The sequence below is a fragment of the Colobus angolensis genome, unplaced genomic scaffold (assembly GCF_000951035.1).
Source record: "Colobus angolensis palliatus isolate OR3802 unplaced genomic scaffold, Cang.pa_1.0 Scaffold208, whole genome shotgun sequence".
In the NCBI taxonomy this organism is placed as follows: Eukaryota; Metazoa; Chordata; class Mammalia; order Primates; family Cercopithecidae; genus Colobus; species Colobus angolensis.
Genome location: NW_012115244.1, coordinates 1,892,804 through 1,904,143, shown reverse-complemented (window position 1 = coordinate 1,904,143; position 11,340 = coordinate 1,892,804). Strand labels below are relative to the sequence as shown.

At 54.2% G+C, this 11,340-nt stretch overlaps 1 protein-coding gene across 1 annotated transcript in view; it reads left to right on the top strand.

Annotated features, from left to right (window-relative positions):
- LOC105512021 overlaps nucleotides 1–11,340 on the top strand; it is a 98,075-nt gene that overhangs the window by 70,944 nt on the left and 15,791 nt on the right. The window contains 8 exon segments of the mRNA XM_011942273.1: nucleotides 129–224; nucleotides 419–507; nucleotides 850–974; nucleotides 3,323–3,463; nucleotides 3,954–4,086; nucleotides 7,361–7,836; nucleotides 8,453–8,668; nucleotides 8,671–8,870. Coding sequence (XP_011797663.1) covers nucleotides 129–224; nucleotides 419–507; nucleotides 850–974; nucleotides 3,323–3,463; nucleotides 3,954–4,086; nucleotides 7,361–7,836; nucleotides 8,453–8,668; nucleotides 8,671–8,870 — 1,476 coding nt within the window.

Genomic DNA, 11,340 nt, shown 5'->3' with positions numbered 1-11,340 from the left:
CTCAATCACCATCTCCATCACCATCACCATCACCATCACCATCACCTTTACCATGCCACCACGAATCTTGACTCTTTATGCATGTGAACCAGGTAACCGGTTTTTTGATGGTTCCATATGCCCTGCAGGACCTGTGTTCTGTCCTGTGCTCAGACCGTGGGTCAGAGGCTGCCTGTGGGGCTTTTGCACCAGGACAGCTGGAAGATGCCCTGGCCGCGTCCACTGTAGTGTGCAATTGCTCTGTGGTCAGGGCAGGGGACTTCCCACTTCTCCTTCCCAGCAAGCCAAGAGCAAAGGGGAGCCTGGGCAGAGGCAATACCCTCGGGTGCCCTGCGGTGGGCTTCATGCCAGCATCTCCAGGCTGGATGCTTGCAGCCAGTTGGATCAGCCCCCAAGATCCCATGGCTCTTGCCTGCAGTGCAGGCCCCTTCCAGTGGCCAAGGTGCTTTTCCAGGGAGGCAGGGCACCAGGGTACATGCCCGTGCATGCAGCATTGGAGCTGGTGGGGTGAGAGAAACCTGCCGCTATGGGTGGGGTGCCAGGTCGGGGCAGAGCAGAGATGTGTGGAGCCTACTCTGGGGTTGAAGCCCAGGCACTTTAGGAGACTTTCCAGGGCACCAGAGCATGAGCCCAGACCCCAAGGGGACCCGTGTAGAGCAGAGGAGCCGAAGCTCCTGCGTCCTGGGCTCAGGTGACCACCACATCCAGGTGTGCCTGGGGCCTTCCCCACATCCTGGGGACCCTTCATTCCTGGCAAGCAGGGTGGTGAGTCACTCTGCACAGGGTGCAGGGAGGCCCCAGTCCCCGAGAGACCTCTCTCTCCCTGGCTGAGCCCTGGCTCTTCCGCAGAGAAAGGCATCGGGTTGCACCTCGCTGGAATTCAGCCCTACTCACCAGGAAGGAGCAGCTCAGGGGTTTCCCAGAGGCGGTGCCAGTGGGGCGCCTCCCTGCTATTGCGGTGATGTGGGTGACAGGTAAGCTCGGAGCTCAGCAGCCCACGGCAGAACACGGACACCGCTGGGCCAGTGGGGGGCAGCCTGGGAGTGGGAGGGTTGGGCAGCCAGTAAGGGCAGTGGGAGAAGCAAGGCTGCTCTTCAGATCTTGGCGGAGCCCGTCTCCCCCAAACCCCGAGGCCGGCTGGTTTCACCCCAGCGCTGTGTGTCTCTCATCCTCCAAGAGGCCAGGCCCAGGCCAGGGCAAGAGGAAAGTGATGGGCGGACACGTGGCTGCAGTCCCCTCACCGTCAGCTCCAGGGTGGAAAACACACCCCACTGTACTGGAGACACTCTGGAGTTACCCGGGACAACAGGCCCACGTTCGACACAGGGGAGGGGCTGGGGCCACACGGAAGGGGGCTGCCTTTCTGAGGCTGGGACTGCAGAGCAGGACAGACCTCTTGGCAAAGATAAGTGACAGCATCACAAAGACACAGGCCGGCCCTTCCCCGGGGGGTGGAAGTGACGGAAATGGGTGGGGAGCCTGGTGGGACTGAGGTGGGAACGCCCCCCGCTCCCATCTTCCTGGGATGAAGCTCTCAGGTGCCCGCTCCACCCTGGAGAACAGGGGAGCTCATCTTGGGGGGAGGTCCCTGGGGTGAGGACACCTACCTGGGTGGGGCCACCGGAGGCAGGGCCACGGTGCGGGGGAGCTGGGAGGGGATACTTGGGTGGGGACACCTCTAGGGGATACCTGCCAGGGGTGAGTGGGGATACCTGGGCAGGGACACCTGAGTGGGAATACCTGGGCAGGGACGCCTGAGTGGGGATACCTGGGGCAGGTGGGGATACCTGGGGAGGACACCTGAGGGAGGTGCCTGGGATGGGACACATACAGGGACACCTGAGTGGAGCTCCTGGATGGGGTCACCTGGGTGGGGCCTGTGGCAGGGAAGTCTCTGGCAGGTGCTATGTTCCCCTACCCTGGCATTAGCAGCAGGCACTGCCCTCTTCCTCCTGGCTGGAAAGAGCTCTCTTAATGCTACTTTCACTGGTTTTTACATATTTTGTGTGTTGCTAAGTGAGGATGGTGTTGCTCTGGCACAGAAGGAAGTCTTCAATAAAAATATGACCAAAAAGAAAGCGAAGGCTCTTTCTCTAATGTATTTGGAACGCCCGTGCCTGGCACGCAGGCCCGTGGCATTCCTCAGCATCTCGTTGCCTGTCTAGCATCAGTACCCGTGTGATATTGATTTTTTTTCCCAGCAAGTGTAAGAAATACACATTTTATTTACCTTTTAAATTCCCAGCACCCGTTGGCTGCTGGTTTACAGCAAAGTGCAAAGTGCTCGGCAGTAGAAGAGGCGTGGGCAGGTCCAGGGGAGGAACAACCCCCGACAGCGAGAGTGCAGCTTCCGTGCTGCCCCTGCTTGAGCTGTGAACTGAAGACCAGCCAGGCAGATGCTGCCCCCTCCCACCTGACAGAGGAGCCAACTGCAGCTCGGTTGGGGCTTCTCTGAGGGCAGCTCTTCTCCTGGGTGGTGATTACTGGTGGTGGTTCTTGTGGAGCATACGGAAGCCCTGTCTTTGTTTTCACAGCTAGGAAGACTCTCATGCCGCTGAAGTTTCCTGGGAAGCCACCCCACGGGGCACATCCTCCTGACTCCAGGTTCACCTCTGGCAGGAGCAGCCCAGCCTGCCTGAAGCAGAGGACTCTGTGAGGTCCACAGGGAACCTCATGCACCCAGCTCATCTCCAGGGCAAATGTCTGCTGGGTACTCCAGCAGTGGCGTGCTTCCACCCCCTAGAGGTCGGCCTGGCTTGCCAGTGGCTTGCGGGGCTGGAGACAAGGGCCGATGGATCCGGGCACCCGCCTAGATGTCTCCTGCACACAGACATGAGCTGCAGACATTTGGGTCTGAGCCCCCAGGCTCTATGGGCTTCGCCTCTGAATGTCAATCAAATGTCCCGCCTCAAAGCTCTTCCCGTTTTGAGAGACATCAATGTGAAAACCTCAAAACCAAATCAGAGTAAGACAGCACCGCTCTCATTCTCTGCACCCCTCTTTAGGCGACAGACACTCTGCCATCTGCCTCCCTCCCTCCTCCCTTCCCCAATTCCCCAGTGCCTGTGCTTCTTGCTTCCACTCCTCTGCAGCCCTCACAGCCCGGTCTCAGCATCCACCTTGCCAGTAAAACTCTCCAGCCACTGACCATCCCGGGCGGGAGAGAGCCATGCTCCAGGCCCCGTCTCCCATTCTCTGCATCCCCTGACCTCACTGACTGCTGCACTCTTGCCCCCGTGCTTCCTCAGGACTGCTCCTCCCTCCTCACTGTCCCTTCAATGTCCTGGCGGGTGTCTCCTCTTCCTCTGCCCTGGCACTCCAGTGGCCCATGTCCTGGAACAGTGGTCGCACACCAGCACCTCCACCATCCGTCCAGGGCTCCCCTTGCTTCCGCTGCACTGTGTGGTGGGTGGAAGACGCAGACCACGAAGGCAAGATGGCTCCGAGAGTGACGAGAGCACGCGTATTGACCACGGTCCTGCCGCAGCCACCAACGCACACCCTCCTGTAACATGCAGAGCAACCCCACGTAAGATCCCATGTTCTAGATGAAGAACCAGAGACGCAGAGACGCCATCCAGACAGCCGCTGATGGTGACACAGCACCTGCTGTCGCTGGCCCTGTTTCGCGTGGTTTCCATTTCTTCTACTATTTAAATCTCCTGGTTATCCTATAAGACAGGTCCTCTCCTGTTTTACAGAAGCAGAAATGAATCAATAGCTTTCCTATTGCCCGAGTTGGCGGAACCGTTGGTGGGTCACGGGGCCCAGAGTCGAATCCAGTGCTGTGCCGCAGTCTCCTTCCCCTCAATTCATAGAGGTACAGAAGGAAGGAGGGAGGGCAGAGGGAGGAAGGGAGAGAGGCCTTTGTGCTCTGGACGCCTGCTGAGCAGGAGAAGGAGCAGGAAGGGTGTGTCTACCCTTGCACTACCTCACATATCCTCACCCTGCAGCCCACCCTCGCCCTACCTTTTGTGTCCTCACCCTGTCGGGAGGAGCCCAGAGGGACAGAGCTGGCACAGTCAGAGTGGACAAGGCCACACCGTCAGGGAAGCAAATTTCTCGAAAGCAGCATCAGCTCCCCCGGTCAGTGCTAGGTCTGCTCTTGGCTGGATGGACTCTGTGTCCCAGCACTGCCTGGGTTGGGACCCATCAAGGCAGGGCTTGTGGTGGTCAGAACAGTGTTCAGGGGAAGTCACCGTCCTCTGCCCCGGAAGGTGCAGATCTAGAACTTCACGGAGGATAGAGCAGGTGTGAGAAGGGAAGCATCAAGCGCGTGTGGTCTGGGGTCTCCTCGCAAGACCCTGTGTGACCGGGCTGTCTGGTAGGCAGGCACCTGGCTCACTGCATCCTGTTTGTGAGACCCTCCATTTTCACGCCTGGGTCCTCCCTGCTAGAGTGTAAGCTCCCTGAGGGCACACTATGTTTCCAGACATGTTACTCAATACGCACTTGGTCCATTAATATTGAAGCTCAGCCAGCTGGCAGTGGTGGAGGAACCTGTGTTCTTTCTTTTCTCTTTCTTTCTTTTTCTTATTCTCCTTCTGCAGCATTAGCTGAGATCCAGGTCTTTGGCTTCATGACTGCTCAGAGCTGCACTGTCCCATGCGATGGTCATGCATGACATGTGGCTGTTTAAAATAACTGAAATGAAGGGAAATAAAAATTCTGCACTAGCCACATGTCAGGTGTTCAGTAACCACCTGTGGCTCATGGCTCCCGCGCTGGACAAGGCAGAGACTGTCCAGAGATGCATGCAGACATCCTCACTGTGGGCTCTTGTGTAGAAAAGAGCAACTTTGAAATGCAAGAATTATGACTAAAGTGCATTTTCAATAGGAATTGCCAGATGACTTCCAAAGAAAGCTGCTGCAACTCTAAATTTCACCAAGTCAGGAGCTCCTGTCACCCTGCGGTTGCCTTCTGACAATTCTTTGTGTTGCCAGCCAAATGGATGAAAGATAGTAAGGCTGTCTGTAATATAATTATTAATAAAAGTAACATGAGTTTGTATATATATTAACATTTCCTCTTCTTTAAATTGCCTATTCAAACCCTTTATTAATTTTATATTTTGGTGTTAGGATGTTTCATGTTCAATGGTAGAAATGCCTTGTCCATTATGAAGACTAACTTTTCGTGGTTATAAAAATATATATTACAGATGTATGTTATGTTTTAGAATGTTTATAAAATTTTTGACATCCACTCTTTTTTAAAGCTTTGTGTAGTCAAATGTATCTATATTCTCAAATACGGCTTCTTGATTTTCTGTTATAAGAAAATTCCTTATTCAAAAGCTAGACAAATGTTATTCTAAATTTTCTTTTTCTTTTCTTTTTTTTTTCTTTGAGACAGAGTCTTGTGAGTCTTGCTCTGTCACCCAGGCTGGGGAGCAGTGGTGTGATCATACTCACTTTAGCCTGGAACTCCTGGCTTCAAGGGATCTTCCTGTCTCAGCTTTCTGTGTAGCTGGGAACATAGACATGCACCACTGCGCCCAGCTCATTCTTTATTTTTGTTTGTTTCTTTGTGGAGACAGGATTTCACCCAGTTACCAAGGCTGAGCTCCATCTACATTTTCTTCTAAAACTTTTTAATATTTTACTTTTACAGATAGTTGATCAGTGTTGAACTCATAATCAGATATGAGGAAGAAATGTTTTTAATTCCAAGTGGTCAGTCATGTTAATACCAATAAAATAAATTATCCTTTCTCCATAAGATTAAGAAACCACAATTAGCTGAGTTTCCATAACAAAATGGACCTAGATTTTCTTTTAGATAAGGTCTTGCTTTGTTGCTCAGGCTGGAGTAGAATGGTGCAGTGATGGTTCACTGTAGCCTCGACCTCCCAGGCTCCAGAGATCCTCTCACCTCAGCCTCCTGAGTAGCTGGGGCTACAGGTGCACACCACCACACCCAGATAATTTTTTTGTGGAGACGCGATTTCTCCATGTTGCCCAGGCTGGTCTGAAACTCCTGGGCTCAAGCAATCTTCCTGCCTTGGCCTCCCAAAGTGCTGGGATCACAGGTGTGAGTCACCACACCCAGCTAGATATTTCTGTGACTTGTTCCACTCATCTAGTCATTGATCCCTGAGCCAAAGCTGCTCTGTATCAAGCTTTTTATCTGATAAGGTGAGTGCCCCCTCATTGTTAGCTCTTTAAAAACATATTCTCAGATAAAGAGAGAGCTGGCTGTTCCTTTAGGTGAATTTTAACATTATCTGTGCCATATCAAAGAAAACTCCGATTCTACTTGGGATTGCTTTCTTTTCATAGTTAGATTAATTAATAAAATACTGAAGAAGAAATCATATTTTTATAGTGTCAGGTTTTCCTAGTAATCCCAAGTTTCTTTCTATTCATTCAGGTCTTTCTCTGAGGCTATCAGCACCATTTTATATTTTTCTTCTTATGAGATCTGTGCCTTTTTCATTTAGTTCTCTGCAGTGTGTACAGCTTATGCTGCCATTTTTGAATAGGAGATTATTATCCAGTTCCATGTCTGTTTGCTGCTAGTGTAGAAAAAAACGTGGGCTTTTTTGGTTATTTTATATCCAGTCATCCTAAAAGCCACATTTTGCTAGTGTAATATGCTTATTCTGTCAGTTACTAATGGCATGAGAAGATGAAAATTCTGAAGCCAGCTGAGAAGAGACCTCTCAAGTGTGTTTGTAACTGTGATCTTCGCAGATGCCAACTCTTCCAGGAAATGCTGGCCCAGGCTCTCTGAAATCTGCATGGTAGACATCAAGGCATCGATGCCTCAGCAGTGATGTGTATGAACGTCACACGCACCCCAAGGAATACAGTCATCACAGGCAGTAGACAGGCGATCGAGGTCCGAGCACCCCCCAACTTCACAGGTGTTGGAAGTGAGGCTGGTCTGGCTCTTGCTGAAGGAAGGGCCTGGGAGCAAGTTCAGAAACCCCAAAGTCAAACGTTCACCATGGGCAAGGCGTGCACAGAAACAAACAGGACACGTTCTAACAGCAAAATGCAAAATTAATGAAGGGTGTAAATAGGCAATTTAAAGAAGAGGAACTGTTGATAGAAGTTCAAACTCATTTTTATGAATAATTATGTGTCTGATTGACTTGCTGTCTTTCACATATTTGATTGGCAATGCTTAAAATAATTGTCAGGGGAAATACAAGGCAACAAGAGCTCCTGACATTGATGGTGACAATTAGATTTGCAGCCTTTCTTTGGAAATAAATGGAAAATGTCTATTAATATTAGACAGATGCATTCCCTTGGACTCAGAAGCCCCAGAGGTGTGCCATCTGGGGGATGAGTGGGGTCAGGGTGCCCCTCGCCCAATTCTAAAGCCACGTTTCTCCTTCCCCCTCCAGCTGTCAGCATGAATGCCCAGCCGTTCCCACCATCATGCCCTCCACCTCTCCTTCCTCCCTGCCTTCCCTCTACCCATGTCCCATCAACTCCTTCCCGTTCACCAAGGTATATCCAAACACCGCCTCCTCCATGAAGCCTTCCCTGCTCCAGCCCTCGAGGCCCTGGTCGCCCCCTGCCCTGGTGTCCATGCAGCCGTCCAAGGGAGTGGGTCTGCCTGCCGCCTTGATGCCTGATGCCTCGGGGGCGTCTTCCCTCAGTGAATGCTTGGGGCCCTGGGCAGGGACTCTGCCCCTCATCAGCGGGCCCTTTAGAAGCGCCCATCAGAGGGACGGGTACATGGGCCTCCATGCCACACACGGGCAGTGGATTCGGTTTGATCCCGAGGCAGATTCTTCCCTGGGCTTGCACGTGGGAGCCGGGGTGGGTGTGAAGCAGAGCAGTAGCCTCCGTGGGAGAAGATGCTTGGGGCCTGCAGGTGGGTGGGAGCAGTTCTGAAGGAGTAAGGAAAGCAGGGCCACCTTGGAGACTTCCCTGGGGTCTCTGGCCTAGGAACCCCTGGACAGATGGGCATGGAGGAAAGTGAGTCCAGAGTCCAGGCCAGAGGAGGCTGTGACCACCAGCCTTGTGTAGCAGGAGCAGGGAGGCCCGGGACGCCCCGTAGCAAGTGAGCAGGCAGACAGAGCAGGCGGCCGGGCTCCTGGCACGTACGGCCGGGCCACCCTTGCCAGCACAGCAGGAGAATCCTGCGTCGCCCCCCAGCACTGCAGAGCAGGGAGTTTAGAAAATGCCCAGAATCTCAGTAAATTCTCCCTGCCTCCTCGTCCCGTGATCTTCAGCCAGCAGTCTGGAGCCGTGAGTTTGCATTTTTCAGAAGGCTCAGTCCCTGCTGTGGGCATGAATTAAACGGATGCTCCGGACGCCGAGGACAGCCTTTGTCTTCTTGGTGCGCTGCAAAGGTGAGCGTCCCGGTGACATTTTGCTAACAAAAGACTCCTCCCAAATCCTCTCCTGGACATCAGACACCCTGGGCTGGCAGAGGACACAGACTGGCCATGGCCAGGCGGACCCCTGGCCGGTGTGACCTGCCCCAGGCGCCGCAGAGGAAGACGGCTGGTGTGTCCCTGAAACAGGAGAGACGCATTGCCACAGGCTCCCCAGAAACAAGATCCCCAAATGCCACTGTCGGCTGCTGAGGGGCAAGGAAGTGGTTGGTGCAGACCACCCTCGCCAGGCTGCCCTGCAGCCAAAAGGCAGAGCACTGAGCAGGAACGCAGCCTCCGCTGAGGGCCACGTGGATGAAATCAAGCACTGGGCCTGGGAAAGACATTCCTGGAGAGTCTGTGTGCAGGGGGCTGGCGAGACCGAGTCCGCTGTGTGCAGGGGGCTGGCAGGATTGACCTCCTGAAAGGAGGAGAGAGATCAGCATGCTTGGAGGGAGACCGACTCCCCGAAGGAACAATAAGCTCAGAGGGGGCAAAGCAGCTTCAGAGCCTGGCTCCAGCCCTGGAGACAAAGACCAATTTAAATTCCCACCCGGCAGCACCCTATGGGGGGCTGTGGGACTTTTGGGAGCCTCTTTGGTCCTTAGTTTTCCCTTCTGTGGAACAGAAGCAATAATTCGTATTTAGTTGGGGGTAATTAGAGGCGACATATGTGGAGAGCTGGACACACAGCACACTTGGTGATGGTGACCATCTCCACCCCTCTCTCCCTGGTTTCCCTAAGAGGGACGTCTCTTTCCGCCCTTTTCCCCTGAGACTTGGGGCGTGGAGTGTAAGATGCTGGATCTCACAGACAGGAGCCCACAGACAACTCGGAAACATCGTGGCCAGCTTTGAAATCTTCAGTCTCGGGGGACACTCAGGCTCCACGATGCTGGGGGGGTCGTGTGCCCACCCTGAGCTCCTTCCCTTGCTGCTAAAGATGGGAGTGATGCTTCCTGTCTCCCCGTCACGTGGGCGTCTTGAGGTTGCACGTGACAGCAGCTGCCCAGCTCCAGGTCGGTGGCGGCGTGGAGGAGCTCCAGCTCCAACACCAGGTCGGTGGCCGCATGGAAGACCTCCAGCTCCAAGCTGCACACACCCCGCTTGAGATGCTGTTGCCCTGAACCCACCGCGCCAGGTGGATTCTGTCCGCCCCCAACCCTTGCCCTGGGGCCCTGAGTGCTGGTGGCTCTGTGAGGTCACAGCCAGATGGGGCCTGGGCCCCTGACACATGGGGGGTTGGGAAATGGCCTCGGCTGTGCCGATTCGTGAACTTCTTTCTGTCATGGGTGTGAGATCCATGAGTGAGATGCCCCCAGCCCTGCTCCAGGGCAGCCTTGCCAGTTTCTGGAATGTTCTCCATTTCCAGGCTGCAGCTTCCTTCTGCCCAGGAGTGGCTTCCCCGTCTGAGTGTCATTTCCGCTCAATTCTGTACTTAACTTCAAAAGGTGCATAAAATCCTAAAATGGGACATTTCTCAGCTGGCCTCCTCCACCTGCGGCTCCTCTCACATGGAAGCAGGTGGGGGCCTCACGGTGTTCTAGTTTGTAGGGGGCAGAGGGCAGCATCCTTGCCACAGACATCCTGTTACAGGGACCATGGGATTAAGAGCTTGAAGTATAATTTAAGTCACAATGAAAACAATTACGGCCTGGTGCGGTGGCTCATGCCTGTAATCTCAGCACTTTGGGAGGCAGAGGCAGGCAGATCACGAGGTCAAGAGATCGAGACCATCCTGGCCAATATGATGAAACCCCAATTCTACTAAAAATACAAAACTTAGCTGGGCATGGTGACATGCACCTGTAATCCCAGCTATTCGGGAGGCTGAGGCAGGAGAATCGCTTGAACCCAGGAGGCAGAGGTTGCAGTGAGCTGAGATCACGCCACCGTACTCCAGCCTGGGAGACAGAGCAAGACTCCATCTGAAAAAAACCAAAAAAACAAAACAAACAAACAAATAAAAAAGCAATTACAAACCCCGATTCAGCATGCTCCCAGGAGACTGTCTGACTTGGGGCTCTGGAGCTTCTGAGGCCCACAGGGTGAGTGGTAGACCCGGCCAAGCTCTCCCTTCTGGGTCCCTCTCAGGCAGGCGGTGGTGACCTGGCCCCAGGCAGACACTGGCTTGGAGAAGGGTGGGACCTGCAGACCTCAGGGTTGCTGGACAGTCCTGAGACGGGCCCTGCTTTTGATCAAGGCACCTGAAGAGTGAAACATGCTCTGTGCGTAGAGGAATAGGACAGGGAGAGCGTGGCAGGCCCTTCTCCAGTTCAGAGCCAGCCCCTCCAGATGCAGAGCAAGCTTGGGAGGGGAGGACTCGATGTCCCAGGATTTGTAACTTGGACTTTGGTGTTGGGGAATACGGGTGATGTTCACCTGCTGTGGAAGAAGCACGAGGATTAGGAGTGGCAGGTGGCAGGGCCCTGAGTCAAGCTTGAATACGTCGGGTGTAGAGGCATTGGGCAACATGGGTGGAAATGGTGCAGACAGACACTGGGGTGCCGAGATCAGCACCCCACTCAGCCCCCTACACCTCCATGACTAATCAAAAGGTTCACTTCTCCCAATCTTCCGGAAGAAGCCCTGGCCCATGGGAGGCTCCTGGCATGGACCCAGCTATGGGACTCACCTTCTGGCAGGTACAAGGGCTGTGTCCCAGCAGGCAGGACCCTAGTTCAACTCCTTCCAATCACAGGGGGCCTGGGGTGGCCGGGTCGGGGGCTTCTCCTCCCCACGCCTGCCCTCCTCAGCAGCCTTTCCCTGCTCCTGAGCGGACGCCACGCCCTCTCCAAGGTGGTTCTGCCTGGACAGTGACTTCTAACGTCAGAGAAGGCTGCCTGCAGCGAGGACAGGGCCAACAGCCCTGACATTCTGCCCACCCGGCTTCCTCAAAGGCCTCCTCCTGGCTTCCTGGGTGAGGCTTGCTGAGGGGCAACAGTGACATAGAGGCCACTCTTTGGGGACTGCTGCTTGGGGTCTTGCTCCTGGGCATG